Source organism: Cygnus olor, chromosome 17 (assembly GCF_009769625.2).
Source record: "Cygnus olor isolate bCygOlo1 chromosome 17, bCygOlo1.pri.v2, whole genome shotgun sequence".
Classification (NCBI taxonomy): domain Eukaryota; kingdom Metazoa; phylum Chordata; class Aves; order Anseriformes; family Anatidae; genus Cygnus; species Cygnus olor.
Window position 1 is genome coordinate 3,457,144 of NC_049185.1, and position 15,249 is coordinate 3,472,392.

General features: G+C 55.3%; 2 protein-coding genes across 2 annotated transcripts; one reads left to right on the forward strand and one right to left on the reverse strand.

Moving 5' to 3' along the window:
• Positions 1-188: 188 nt before the first annotated feature.
• On the reverse strand, positions 189-9,107 carry VSIG10 (V-set and immunoglobulin domain containing 10). The gene is made up of 8 exons (XM_040577225.1): positions 8,877-9,107; positions 7,298-7,582; positions 4,007-4,288; positions 2,938-3,225; positions 2,280-2,390; positions 1,885-1,897; positions 883-1,034; positions 189-742 (listed from the first exon to the last, which is right to left on the reverse strand). The coding sequence occupies exons 1-8, from the start codon at positions 8,959-8,961 to the stop codon at positions 675-677; spliced, it is 1,284 nt and encodes a 427-aa protein (XP_040433159.1). The 5' UTR covers positions 8,962-9,107; the 3' UTR covers positions 189-674.
• Positions 9,108-12,014: 2,907 nt separating this feature from the next.
• Positions 12,015-14,662, forward strand: PEBP1 (phosphatidylethanolamine binding protein 1). The gene is made up of 4 exons (XM_040577229.1): positions 12,015-12,243; positions 12,513-12,622; positions 13,225-13,325; positions 13,770-14,662. The coding sequence occupies exons 1-4, from the start codon at positions 12,109-12,111 to the stop codon at positions 13,985-13,987; spliced, it is 564 nt and encodes a 187-aa protein (XP_040433163.1). The 5' UTR covers positions 12,015-12,108; the 3' UTR covers positions 13,988-14,662.
• The last annotated feature ends 587 nt before the right edge of the window (positions 14,663-15,249 follow it).

Sequence of the window (15,249 nt, forward strand, 5' to 3'; positions counted from 1 at the left end):
GTTTGATCTGTGCCTTGATCCCCTCCCACACGCCCTGGCCCCCTCAGTGACCCACCCTACAGACCCCTCCAGGTCTGCCCTGATCCCCATTACCCCGGCCTGTCCCCTCTGTGCTTTCCCTTGTGGCCACACCACAAGGTCCAGCTCAACTCTTCCACCTTAGATACACAGTAACATTTCAGAAGAAATTGGGGAAAAATTATTTATAACAAAAACAGTCAAGCCCCCCCAAAAGTCAGCATCACCCACGCCCTGCCCCTGCACCACTTATTTCTTCTGTTATCCCAGGGCCCTGCCCCTTGGCTGCAGCCCCACTGTGTCCCCTGCAGCCCTGACACCGCTCACGGGGACCGAGCCAGAGCCCCGTGCAGGTACTCGAGTCTGTGGCAGGCACCGAGGTGAATGTGGGCTGCTGGACCCAGTGCCTGAGCTCTGCGCCTGCGCCACCTTGTTAAAAGGTTACCTGAGACAGAGAGGAACACGAGAAGAGAGGAGAAGTGGAGGAACAAGGCTGGGGGAGGACAGAGAGCTGGGCAAGGGGAGCGCAGAGGGGAGCAGGGCGCTGAGAAGCAGCTGCAGGGCGCTGACAGCCCGCGCACAGCCACACAGCGGTGGGGATGTCTGAGGCAGGGCTTCGAGCTGGAGCTGCGTGCTTCCGCGAGAAGGAACGGAGATTATGTGCCTCGTGTCTCTTCTCTCGTTTTCTGCAGAGGGACCTCGCCGTGCTGCTCGCCGTCGTCACCTACAGAGCAGCAGCACCTCAGCAAGCGCCAAGGAGGCGGACAACGGGGGTTCCTCCCTCCCAGCAGCTGCTTCCAGAAGACCCACAGCTTCGCAGCTCCGGCCCCAAAGCCCGGCCACGGGGCGGGCAGCAGGGCTCACCTCCTGCAAGGCAGCTCAAGTAGGCAGCCGGGGCGCTGCTCCCGTTGACCAGCTCGTACTTGGTGGAGCCGCTCACCGTGTCCTCTTCCCCCTTCCCCTCATCGTCATCTTCCGAGTCCACCAGCACTAAGATGTCGCCCGAGTCCTGGCTCCTGCGGACAGCAGAGCAAGCAGAGGTGGGCTGAGAGGCTGAGGACAGCTTGTCCTGACCCTGTCCCTCCAGGCTGCCTCTCCCCTGGCTCAGACAACTCTGTAATGCACCAAAACGACCGATTTTTGAAGGACTCTCCCAAGCCTGCACTAACCGTGTTCGAAGAACAGCTGGTTTCACACCCTGTTGGCAGCAACACCACCAACAGCATTCTGCACTGCTTCCCATTCGTCTTCCAAAGTCCTCCAACCATCTCATGACCATTCATGTACTACACTGCCAGAGCCCCTCCCGAGCGGGGTTATCCTCCCCTCCTGCACAGAGGGGGAACTGGAGGCACTCAGACCAGAGTCTTCCCATGCCGCAGCACCACAGCTGTGGGAACACAACCAACAATGGCAAGGAGAGGGAGCAGGGCCAGGAGCAGCGGGAGCGGGAAGCAGAGGAGAAACCCAGCACACCAGAACCCCGCAGAGGTACGTGCAGCTCTCAGAGATCCCGAGGGAGCGAAGGACACAGTGCAAACATCAGTGCAGAGAAGCAGGAGGTTGCCGTTTCTATTTACTCACCACGTTTTAGGGCTCACCAGCACCAAGGAGAAGCTCTCCTGCACAGCCTTCCCCCACGCTACCAGCTGCCTCTGCGTGTCCAGAGGCAAGGCCAAGTGCTCTCCTCGTCCTCCCGCTCCCCGAGCCACGCCGAGCCTCACCCCTGGGCTGAGCCCTCCCGCTCCCACCCAAGCCCAACTTGGCTCTGGTCAGCCCGCCTGTCCCCTGCCCTACGGGAGACCATGGATGTCAGGAGGCAAACTAGCGAGTCTGTGCAGGACGGGACGAGGAAAATCAACTCACCTGAACGCAGCACCTAAACAGGAGAGAAGGGAAGGGAAAAGCACGTTAGAAGCAGCCCGCTGCTGGTTTTGCTGTGCAGCCCCCGCCTGCAGGATGCTCTCTGGCAGTCAGAGGAGGTGCAGATGTGAAGGTTTTCTGCCAGAGGGGAAAAGCAGTCAGCTTGCCCACGTACAGTGAGAGAGCTTGGAAGGAAAAGGGAGAGCAGGGATGGCTCTGCACAGCTCAGCTCCCTGCGTTTCCAACCCAGCTCCTCCAGGGCTGACGGGGATTTTGATCGGGAGCAGGATGAGGCCGAAGGGCTGGGGTAAATCAGCAGCCAGCTCCAGCACTCCAGGAAGGACGTGCAGGTCAGGGACAGAACCCCTTCCCTGGCTGGCGTGGAGGAGAGCTCCTACCTCTGAGGCACAGGAGGGGGTTGTAGTACAAGATGAGACCAGAGATGGTGAGAACACCTATCAGGGACAGGATCGCCACTGCGCCCACGACTCCAACGATGTTTGTTGGCTCTGCAGAGAGAGGAGACACGGGCGGCCACCTCATCAGTGGGACACGGATGGATGCTCTCGCTGCAAGTGACAGAGGTCTCAGCGCTGCCTCAGCTCTGATTTCCCATCACTTCAGTCCCAACACCATGTAGGGTGCGAGTCTCAGGCCCGTGTGCTTCATTGAATGGAAAACACCACCGCAAGGCCCCTATTTTTGTGTCCCTGTGCATTTAGTGGATGCAAATCAATCCCTGTTGCAGCTCGAGCAGCATCCTGAGTGCTCCTCTAACCCCAAAACTGACACGGAGGGATCAGGGAGGCAGCTGCGCTCCTCTCTGAGGCCCTTTAACATTGAGGTGAGGGGAATCGGGCCTTTATTAACACTGAGGTGAGGGGAATCGGGCCTTTTCACCCCAGCATGAAGGAACCCAGTCCTGCACCTCACTTGCTGTGAGAGTATCGACAGTCACCGGGCTGTCAGGGGCAAACGAAGCCCCCAGGGGCTCTCCTACAGCTGCAGCAAGCTGCGTCCCTGCCTCCCACAGCGACCCCAGGCAGCCCCACTCACGCTTCACCGTCAGGCAGACGAACATCTCCCGCAGCCCCACGGGATTCTGCGCCTTGCAGACGTAGCAGCCCCCGTCGGTGCCCTGGGAGCAGTTCCGGATGGTGAGCCGGGACACGTTGCCCTCCTGGGCGATGAGGTACCTCCCGCCGGGCTGGATCTCCGGCTGTGTGATGCCCCGCAGCCAGCTCAGCCTCGCCGCCGGCACGCCCTCGGTCACCCGGCACGTCAGGGTCACGTTGTCACCCACAAAGCAGGTCTGCGGGGGGTCCGATTCCAGGGAGGGGAGTTCTGAATGGGGAAAAAGAAGAAGTCAAGGAGGGGAAGGAGGAGTTTAATACAGCAAGCAATCAGCTATCTGACAAATTAATAAGCATTAAGAGAAGCATTTAGGTTGTTCATGGGACTTGAGCAGCCTTTCAAGGACTTTCTATGAGCAACTTTTATATTGTTCAATCCTATTTTTGACACCTGCCTTTACATCCACAGAGGGGAATGCTCAGGGGGCAGCCCGTGGGAAGATGGCAGAGAGGAGAAAGGCAGCCCAGGCATTTCCCTTGGGAGGCGCAGAATTCTCCTGCAGCCCCAACAACCCTTAGAGGACAAACACAGCTCAGGTTTTCCAAAGCCACTTTCATTAGCCCTTGTTAGAGGCTCATGGGGGACTGGGGCATGCACAACCATTTTGCCATAAACCAGCCCCAACAAACTTAATCTCAAGCCGAGCAAGGCACTAAAACCTCCGGTCACCTTCTGTGTTGCGGCCACAAGTACAAGTGTTTGCAGAGGTGAAAAGCGTGGTGCTCAGAGACTTGCCAGCCCTGAAGTTGTACCTAAAACACAAATCAACAACTCTCCCATGTTGGATCTCACCTGCAGGACTTCTGTGCCTTGTGCGGTCACCTCTGCACACATCAGACCCTGCCAGGCTGCCTCATTATCATCCCTCAGCAAGCCTGCCTTGCCTGACCACTGCCTTTGTGTTCTGGAGGGCAAAGAACGACCGGGGTAACTGTCTGCCCCACCGTTAGCAGGCTCATTAATAATTACTGCGCTGAGCCAGTCAACTCACTTATCTCCACAGAGCAGGCAGGCTCCTCCTGCTCGACTACGTGGCTCCCAACACACTTGAAGACTTTGCGGTGGGCGAGGTGGGAGCTGTTCAGGGTTTCCACGTGGGTGTCCGAGGATCTTGTGGAGCTGATGACCCAGCTGGAGTTCTCCAGATCGTGCCCCTCTTCTCTCCAGTGCAGCGTGGGGTAGGGGTACCCCCCGGGCCAGCTGCAGAACAGCTGCAGCATCAGCCCCGAGGACGAGGTCTCAGCCCAGCACTTCAGGGTGGAATGCGGTGGATCTGTCATGAGAACAGCAGGCAGTTGCAGTTAGAAACACATCCAAGTCACGGCTCTTAGCACCCCGGGGCTGGAAGCCCAGCAAGAGCTTGGTTTTCCAGTCATTCTCCTTCAAAGTTTTCACGGTTTCCCTGCCAGTCTGACTCCCCGACCCTGTCCCTGAGCCCCAGGGGACCACAGCTCTGAACGAGAGCCACCAGGGACCAGGCTGTTCTGCAAAAGATAGCCCAGCAACCACTAACACACAGGGGAGGGACAAATTATTGTCACAGCTTTGTCTAATGGAGACTGCTGTCACTGCCAAGAGGGCCCAGACTGGCTCTCGCACCCTGCGCCGCGCTTTGCATCACCCACGTCCCGCTTGCAGCGGTGGGGACAAACTCCAGCAAAGAAGGGAGGCAAGGTAAGTCACCGTGGCCTCGTGCCAGCACCACTCGCTGGGTAACAGCCAGGAGCACGTTCGGTATCTAGATGCAGACACAGCTAATGATGGCGGGATGGGGCAGGAACCAACAGAACCCCCAGGGCAGTCCCTTCGAGCAGCCCGAGTTCCTGCCGCTCTCCCGTCAGCTGGCTTCTTTACACTCCTGATGCTGGCCAAGAGCATGATTTTAGTGCAGAAACTGGAACGTACACACGCCCATATATACGCACGTGCCTGTTCAACAGCCATAGGGAGGGATTCTGGACTCTGATCCTGGCAGAATTGCCCCTGTGGCTGGCTTGCCTACTCCCAGAGCTGAACAGGACCCCACTGAGAGACCAGACGCTGCCAAGCAAAGCCCCAAACAAGAGATGTCAGAGGGATGTCTGACATGTATTTTGCAGAGCATTTATTCAAGTAACCAGAGAGATGACATAATTTAGAGTAAGGGGAAAAAAATCATAGCACAAAACCCACGTGAGCTCCAACAACATACCTTCTTGGGGCTCGGCTTTCCTGGAACTATATACATGCATTTTTTTATGATCTTTGAAACCACCCAGCTGTGGCAAGAAATTTCTCTGTCACTTCCTCTGTTCCAGCCCTGGGGTGGTCTCAACTGCTCCTGAACCCTGGCTGTGGCTGACAAGAGCAACCTGTTAGCCTGAGTCATGGGGAACTGCCCCACATCGAGGGGCAGACCCAGGCAGGGCACTGCACTTCTTGTGCCAGCTCCTGGCACCTGCCTCCTAATGCTGTCGGCTTTGTATCCTAACTCCCAGGCTCTCCCAGCACAACCCTACTCTTCTGCCTAAATGCTAACAGCAGATCTGTTCCTCAAAACGTAAAACAAACAATTTACCCCAAAACTAACAACCTCCCACTCCCCCAGACTACTAAAACATCATAAAACACCAGCAAAAACGGGCTCCACGCTCACAGAAGAGCCAAGAGAGACCTATATCAAATTGCACACAAACAGACCAGGAAATCCCTTGGAGGTGTGCAATTACATGTTTCCTTCACACCATGTGCTTCCTATACCAACACAAACACAGAACAGCAGCCCAAGGCCATGGCTGCACCTCTGTCACATTGCTTCCTCTACTCGTTGCGTATTTTATTTTAAATACGGTTTCAAACACAAAGAAAACTTTTTGGTACATCCAGCATGGGATGAGTTGAAGACTATCAACTGGGAACTTCCACACAAAGCCCACAGATCCTGGGTGGTGCTGCCTGGGATGGGGAGGTTCACTCCAGCCCAGGCCAAGTTGCTTCAAGGGCCAACAACACCAAGTGCGAAAAATAAAAGGCACGTGCTTCTAATGTTAAGTTGATAAACTTCAACTTCTGGCCTTTGCTGATGCTGCTTCTGCTGACCTAAAGCATCACCAGAAGTCTCTCTGCCACCTATTTAAGGACACCCCAGTGGCACATACCCCCTGTGTAACCTTTGGAAGTTAACTGACAAGTTCTGCATTAACAAGAGAATTTCAGAGAGTGGTATTGACACTTGGCATGCCCACAGAGGTTCAGAAAAAAAAAGTAGTATCATAAGGAAGCCACCTTAAGATTTAGGGCTCCCCCTTCCTGAGCCCCATGCCTACACATTCTCTGTAGCAGCCTGGGGTTTCTGGATTCCTTTGCTCCAGTCCTCTGTGACCCTCCAACCCCATCCGCAGGTTCCTTGCCCCAGGAAGGGAATTTTTACCTGTGCTAACATTCAGAGATTTAATCTGTACAAAACAGGGACAACTTTTACAACACACACCCTTCACCAAAGGCTGGCAAAGGAGAAACACCCTGAATGCAAACAGAAAACAAGCACCACACTGTAAATGTTGACAAAAAGACAAGCAAGGAAAGGGCCAGTAAAGCACAGAGTGTCACCGCAACAGGAAAAGTGGCAGCAGCCTTTCCCTCCTCTAAACCCTGGAATATGGGCTAGGGTGGCATAAAGGACAGCAGGTCACTGAGGGGCCTACGAAGATTTCTAAGGGAATGAATACGAATGGAAAATGGGAGAAAGCACCAAAAGACATGACAGGGAAAAAAAGCTGAAAGAACAGCCCGTGCTCATAACAACAGGCACATCCCTTCACACTTGGCCACACATTTGAAGAATGCGATATTTCTGTCAAAGTCAGAAGAATGCACTAAATGATCTAAAACAGGAAACTTCAGCTGAAGGCCCCTCCATCCTCACATCAAAAGGATGGCAGCAAGGTTGGCACTGTGCATCTATTTCAAACGCGTATTTCAAAAAAGCAACATGTTTATTGGGCAGAAGTCACCCCGATTCTGAGGCAAAGGGCCACAGCTATAGGACGTGAAAGATCTGTCCAAAAACTACCAAGGAAGAAGAAACTGAAGAGGCATAACGAGGACTTCACAGCTGGCATGTTAACGTTCGCTGCTTGTGAGTAAATGTTTAACTGAGTAATATCAGCCCGCTCACAGATTTTATATGATAAAGCCACCTTCCCCCTTTCCACATTAGTTTTCCACCGGTGCCAGGTTTGCTACGAATCTGGGAACCTGAGCCCCAGGCTGGGGGAAATCCACAGGCACAGGACAGACTTACCGGCTACCAGGAGCTGGACTCTGTGCTCATGGTCTGTCTTGTTTAGCACTTCCTTGCAGGTGTAGTTGCCTTCGTCCTGCAGACGCAGCTCTGTGATGCGCAGCGAGCTGTTGTCAACCAGGGAGAAACGGACATCTGGGGGGAAGGCGACCCGCGAGGAGAAGAGTGGGGGGAAAGAGTGCGGATCCCCTTGGAACCAGACCACCTCTGTTGCTTCTCTGGACACATTTCGGCATAAAAGGAGGATGCTTCCTCCAACCTTCCCAAAGACCACTTCTTCTGTTCCTAGAAAACAGAAGGGATGGTGTTAGGGATCTAGGGAACCTGCAAAATCCCCTTCCATAGCAAGCTTTACAACAAAGACCTGGACAAATGAATATATGGTTTTCAGCAACACCAGGCCAAAGGTCTTCGTCAACAGAGCTCTTCTATGCTGTTATGAATAAAAAAGCCATTTGGGGAACCTGCTGAGGTGCTTCATTACCACACCAAAGCCACTCCTCCCTGCCTGCCATCCTTCTGTTTACCCATCTCCCTTCCCTTGATTTGCCTGCCCAATTTTTGTTCTGGCAGCCCTGAGGTTGGCAGCCTGCCCTTGGCTCCAGAAACCTACGAAGCACACGTTACGGGGCCTCTCGTCACCTCTGCAAAGGATCTCCAAGATGCATTTGGCAACTAGAAACGTTCAGTGCAGACATGATCACGAAGAGAAACACAGCTTAGAAGTTTCAATGGGAAAGCAATGCCAGCTTACATTTGCCTGGGGAACGGGGCAACCAACAAAGTGACCTGAAGGAACCGGACAGGAGCTGCGTCAGAGCATCGGTGACACCGAATCGGTAGCAATGAGAGCCCAGATTCATGGTCGTGGCAATGCTGGTGCTCACCCAGGATTTTCCTGAACCTCTGGCTCTTACTGCCCAAGCAACCTCGTCCCTACACTGCCCAGGGAAAGGAACAGTAACAGAAGAAGAGCCAAAGAATGCACCGATGGGACTCTAACATCGGTAGCCACAGAGATAACTGAACTCTTGGTGGCCTCCTTTTACCTCTCCCAGGCTTCAAGCCCTACCAGCCACATCCCCTGCCACAGGGGACCTGAACCCTACAGCAGACACAGCCTTTTCCAAGGCAAAGGGCAGCGATCAGGCACACAGCCTACACCCAGAGAGCTGGCAGCGCGGTGATCCCTGCTCAGGCATCTGAAGGTGGGTGGGAATTTGAAAGCGAAGGGGCTAACAGGTGATTTGGCAAAAACTAATAAAGATAAATCGTATTTCTGCTGCACCAGAAGCCTCGACCACACATTCTGCCGGGGCCAAGGCGAGCTGAGCCCTGGCCCCGTTGTCACTGCTCTCCATACAAGGCTGGCTCTAAAATGGGCTAAAAACCCCTAAATCCCCCAGCTCCACAGCCCCACCACGACTGGGGCGCTCCTTACTTTTACCAAAAAGTGACTTTTTAATAAATAAATAAATAAATAAATCAACCCATAGGACCCTCTGGAGCCCTCCCCACGACTCCGACGGAGGGAACGGCGAGCCGCCCCAGCGCTCGCCCACCCGCCCGCCCCCGGTACCTCCGGCGCCCCGGCGCAGCGCCAGCCTCCAGACGCAGAGGGCGAGGAAGAGCCGGGCCGGCGGCGTCCCGCCGGGGAGCCCCATCGCCCTCAGCCGCCGCCACCGCCTCCCGCTGCCTCTCGGCCCGCCCGGGAGGCGGCGCCACCCGGCCTCCGCCCCAAGGCTCCGCTCAGGGGCCTGCCCGGTCGCCCCGATCCCACTGATGGGAGCCGGCCGGGGGGGCCGGCCGCCATCTTGGCCGGCCGTCTGGCCCCTCCCACCATTTTGAGCCCCCCCTCCCCGACTTCTACTGCCATCTTGGGCGCCCCCCGGCCCCCTTTAGCCCGTTTCCCCATCCCACAGTGAAAGGAGCTGCTGGGCTTTTTTCTCATAGAATCACAGAATCATAAATGTTGTAAAAGACCTCTAAGATCATCTGGTCCAACCATTGCCCTATCACCAGTATCACCCAGTAAACTGTGTCCCTAAGCGCCACGTCCAACCTCTCCTTAAAAACCCCAAGGGATGGTGACACCACCACCTCCTTGGGCAACCTGTTCCAATGCGTGACCGCTCTTTCTGAGAATAAGTGTCTAGATTATTTCTCTTAATTATTTATCCGCTTTTTTTGTAAGAGCGCTTTGCAGCAACAGGTGGCTTCCCCAGCAGAAAAAAGGGGCTAGGTGCCACCAGGGGTCTGAGCAGGAGCAGCGGTGAGCATCTGCTGTGAGAAGACATCAGCTTGGGCACGGGCTGTGCGGTGCTTTGGTGGCAGCAGGCAATGCCCCAAATTCATATGTGGTAAAGGAAGAAATGTGAGGATTGTATGAGTAAATCAAGACCTCTTGTCAAGGTATCCTTGGAAGAAAGGGAACAGAGGCAGTAGAAATTAAACCAATGCCTAGCGCAGCAAAACACTGGCAAATTCAGATGTGGTGAAGGCACGTGCAGCTGTGGAGCACTCCACTGGACTTGCACCAATGTATTCCAAGGCTGACTGTTGTCTTGTATTTGCTGTGGTTCCTGTACAGGCAGGACTTCATCTGAAATTGAAAGCCTTCGTCATGATCAGCAGGTGAAACAGCCTGTGTGAAGTCAAAGTGAGGTACTGAAGGAGCCAGTATTTCACCAGTGTTTTTTGGGGGGTGTCACATAATGAGCTCAGGTGCAGTCCTGGGATCAACACCAAGAGCATTCAGTGCTATGAGAACAGTGTTTCCAGAAGGCAAAACAGGGCACCTGTTTTGAAAGTGAGAACCCCCACCTAGAGTGTGCTCTAGCACCTTCTGTAATGCAACCACTTAAGAAACATCCCAAAAGAAGTGAGGCTGGGAAAACCAGTGATAAATGACTATGAAGTATACCAAAAATTAAATGATTTTAGGGTAAAAAAATATGATTTGGGGAAAAAAAAAAAAAGGTCAAACGAGAGTTGTGCAGGAAAGAAGTATAGCAGACAGCAGTACAGACTGGATGGAGGCAGCGGATGGAACAGGTAAAAGATGAAGTTCACAGCTGGAGAGATCCAGTGGAAACAGAAGCCGCAGGGAACAAGGAAAGAGAAAGGTATGAATGTTTTCTTTTTTTTTTTTAAGTTGACCCTTGGATTCCTATAGTTGAGTGCAACAATGCACAGCGAACATGCTGCTAAATTCCAGCAGCAGATGTGTTAGAAGAAATAGTCCCTAGGAACAGGAGGAAGCACCTGCCTGTTTCTTCACCCTGTGGCTGCAGATTTTGAAGGTTTAAATAATAAAATAAAAGCTAAAATGCCACCGCAGGATCTGAGAGCTGCCTGGGAGAATCTGTCAGCACCACCTTTGTCCTTCTTGCAGCATGGATGTTTTGGGCGGGCCCTGGAGGCTCTGCTCAGCTGCCTCCCCTGTCAGGGCAGGAGTGGGAATAGCTCCTTGCCCACCGCCCTTCAGAACAGGGCACCTGCTGACCCAAAAGAGCGAGTATCTGGGGCACACCAAGAATGATCCTAGCAACCACCTTCTCTTTCTCATCTCATCCTGACAGGCAGGAAAAGATATGGGGATTCTTAGTAGGTCACTTAATTAACAAAGCAAATGAGGGGAGAGGAATGAGGCTCAGATAGCTCTATTGTGCTCAGCAGACCAAGGCAGGTGGTGTACATCCTCACACAGGAGACTGATCCCGTGAGTGTGTACATGGATTAGACTGACCCTGCTGCTCTGTGCCTGCAGAGGAGCTGGGAGCGGGTGTCATTGAAAAAGACTCCTTCTTGTTGGGCCAGGGAGGATTTCCAGCACGTATGGCAATTGAAAACCTACACCTTGAACACAGGGGCTGACACCAAAGAAGAGGATGGCCAGAGGCACGCGTGTTTCTATAGGGAAGCATGCAGTCAGTGCCCACATGCAAAGAAGGAGCCTCCTGCTGCCAGTCGGGGACGAACCTTCCTGTGCCAGGACAGAGACCTCAGCAGGCAGCAGCATGCAAAGATTGAGCCCTGAAGTGCTCCAGGGCAGGCCAGGGCCACAGTGGGCTGGGAACAGTGATGCTTTGGGGTTTGATGTGTCTGATGCTCCTGTCCCAACTCAACCCGTGTTGTCTCCAGCTGAAACCAGTCTGCTCCATGCAGTCCTGTGGTGTGCTCTGGTCTCCTTTGGCAACTGATGTGAGCCAGGCTGAGAGGACATGCCCTGCAGCTCAGCCCCAGCTGCTGCTTTATACCCAAAGCCTCCTCCTCTGACCCTGTTGCCCACTCCAAAATGTGAAATACAACAGCAGAAACAGTGAAGCCATCCCTCCTGGGAGGGAGTGGAGGAAGAGGTGCCTCTGAGGTGTGTTCAGCCTGGTGGATGCTCACCAGTCCCAAAAACACACTAACGCATTGCAGGGCAGATGCCATAAAGCACTCTGCCAAACGCTCAGCTGCGCTGCCAGGTCTCAGCCCCAGCTCACGCTCACAGCCCAGCCTGGGGCACCTTGTGCATGCAGGGACCGTGTCCCTGGTTCGTGGTTTATAAAGGGAACAGGGCAGGGGACGAGCCCCGAGCCCTGCCCCACAGGGACAGCCCCCGCCGAGCGCTGCGGCTGCCGCCGGCCTCGAACCCGCGGCCCACGGTCCTCGGAGGGGAGGGGAGGGCCCAGCCAGAGGGGGGCGGGACCACGACGCAAGCCTCCGCCAATGGGAGCGGGGGGCGGGCCGAGGGGCGGTGCTGATTGCGCGGAGCGGCTGTCAGTCAGTCAGGAACGCAGCGCAGCGCCGAGGAGGGGGAGGCCATGGCGGTGGACCTGGGGCTGTGGAGCGGGCCGCTGAGCCTCACCGAGGTGGAGCAGAGACCCGCGCAGCCCCTGAGGGTCAAGTACGGCTCGGTGGAGATCGACGAGCTGGGCAAGGTGCTGACGCCCACCCAGGTGAGCGGGGGCGGCCCCCAGGGGGTGTGTGTGTGTGTGGGGGGGTGTGCGCCTGCCCCCCTGAGGGAGCCACAAAATGGCGGCGCGGCCACTCCGGGGGGAGCTGCGGCCGCGGCCCGCCCTGGCTGGCGGTGCGGGACGTCTGGCTTTGAAGCCTTGGCCATAGGTGCCGAGCGGCCTTGAACGTTCAATATCGAGCGTGGCTGGTCACGCCTGGCCTCCGTGCGCGGCGCTGCCGGCGGCTCCTGCTGACGCTGTCATCGCTCCAGGTGCAGCACCGCCCCACCAGCATCGAGTGGGATGGCTGCGACCCCCAGAAGCTGTACACGCTGGTTCTCACGGACCCTGATGCTCCCAGTAGGAAGGACCCGAAGTTCAGGTAATGGGGGTGGCCCGCTTGGACTGAGCTGAGGCTCAGAAGGAGGTGGGAAGCGTGATCTAGGTTGCGGCAGTGGGGCTGTGGCTGGGGATAGGAACAGAGCCCTAGATAGGATCAGAGCCCTTGTATCTGTCCTTGAGACAAGGACAGCGTGGGGAAGAGGAGCTGCTTTTGCCAGGGTTATTTGGAGGTCTCCTGCGCCTTGGAGAAGCATAGCATTTGCAGCTCACTAATATGAGCCGTGCATGAGTTGGAACTAGGTCTCTTCGTGCTAGCAGTAAAATATTAAACCAGGGACCAGCTCACTTTTGCTACATCAGGCCACTTGGAATCACTTGTAATGCTCGCTCTTAGAGGGTCAGACTGTGGGTGTGGTGGAGCCGCAGGGCAGGATGACAGCTGACTGATGGGCTCTGCATCCTGAAGGAGGCAGTACATGCTGTGGGCCTGACACCTTTGGGTCTGACCAACCAGGAATGACAGTGGTTACCTTCAGTCACCCTACTCTGACAACTTTGGGGGAAAACAGCTGCTCAGAGTAAGGAAGGGTCTTACCCGAGGACTGTGACGCAGCCTGACTGGTTCTTGCCGTCTCCTTTCAGGGAATGGCATCACTTCCTGGTGACCAACATGAAAGGCAACGACGTGGGGAGTGGGACCGTGCTGTCAGATTACGTCGGGTCGGGACCCCCCAAAGGAACAGGTCAGTACCCGGCTGCAGTTAGGAGGAGCTGAGCCTGGCTGTGCTGCGAGAGAGCAGACACAGCACTCAGCGGCACGGCGTGCGTCTGTGCAAACCGCATGCTGTGCCACAGGAGCGACCCTGGGGGGCCTGCCTGTAGCCAGCCCTGGTCACTGATCACGGTGCCCCTTGGACATCGGATGACGAATCCGTGCCCTTCTGCCTGAATTCAGTAGCTGGGGCAGGGGGAGCGCAGTTTAGGGACGTGAGTCATTCATGCACCTCTTGTACATCTCCTTTAAGCTCCTTTAGCTCATACTTATCCTGAGAACGATAGCAGCAGCTGCCAGTGTGCCCCAGGTGGACACAGGCTTGTTCCCTGAGCAGCTGGGGTTGCTTCAAAGCCACCCTTAAACCCCAGAACTGCAAGTAAGGTGCACTTGTTGTGCTGTCTCCTCCTCACAGGACTGCACCGGTATGTGTGGCTGGTGTATGAGCAGCCGAAGCAGCTGAAGTGCAACGAGCCCATCCTGTCTAATCGCTCTGGCGACAAGCGAGGGAAGTTCAAGGTGGCAGCCTTCCGCAGCAAGTACGACCTGGGGGTGCCGGTGGCTGGCACCTGCTACCAGGCGGAGTGGGATGACTACGTGCCGAAACTCTACGAGCAGCTGTCTGGGAAGTAGGGAGGAGGCACCTGCACGAGCACTGTGTGGCACCCCCCGATCCCCCAGAGACCAGCCTGCTCGAAGCACCTTTCTGTAGTTCTGTTTGCCTGTGAGTTGAACCCGGCTGCTCCCGCACTGACCTCTTGAGCTGAACCATAACCTTGTTGCCGTCCACACGCTGAATCTGCCTTGGTGTTGGTGCAGTCTGGACTTGTGCTGTGCTTCTGTTCCTGTAGGTACAGCCTGTAGCTAGCTCAAAAAGCTTCTGAAAAGGCGTCGCTGCGAGGGGCAGCCCCTCCGGGCCGACCTGCTCAGGGGAAGTCAGACCCTCTGTGAATCGCTGCCACCTCGGGAGTGTCCCTGCTGTACTGAAGCAGTGTTACGCGGCACTGGTGCGGGTACAGAACCACTTCTGGTTGGTGCTGGCTGCGGAGCCTTCTCTTTCCAGGAGGGGAGAAGGCAGCAGTCAGAGGGAAGCTGCTTTTTGTTTTCTCCCTCAAGCATTGGGCCAATGAGGTGAACCACTAAAGTCATTACGTTAAAGAAAAGAAAAGAAGGAGGCAGGGAAGCTGGTTATCTTCTGATTCTCTATTCTCTTCTGATCTCTGCCACTCGAAGCAGAGCGGCTTTGTTTTGTTCATGTTCTGTTGTGACCCGATGCGTGCTCGCAGTGCAATTAAAAACTTACCAAGGCGGGCGGTGTGGTTGTGTCCTTGGGGAGGAGGGGAGTGCTGGCAGCTCGGCGCGGCGCCGTTCCTTCCCCTCCCAGCGTGGAGGAGACGAGGCTGGAGCCCTGCGAGGGGAGCTCCACACGGGCAGTGCCGCCCGAAACACGCATTGAGCCAAGAAGATAAGTGCTGATGCTTTAGGAATGGAGCTCAAGGCAGGCACATCCTTATAGCCAGGACAGCGTCGCTTACCCCCCAAAAACCTCCACCACTACGAACATTTGCATTGCTTGCTGCTCGTGGGGCAGCATTTGCTCACAGGTTCCACTCTTAATTGCAGATGTCGCCTCCTGTGCTAAGGACCACCAGTTACTCACCTGAAGGTGCTTCCCAGCCGGGCTGCAGTTGTGCTTTGCTCCTCCACCAGCCTGCAGGTGGCGAGGCCTGGTGGTGGTTCCTCAGCACTCGACGGAAAATGAACCACAACTCATGGCTGTCTTAATTAAAAAAATATGAAGCTAATGTGATTCTGCTTCACAGAAACAGAAGCCTTTCCCCCTTTTTTTAACTTCTTTTCTCAAAGGTACTGTTTATTGAGGAGTGTGTAAAACA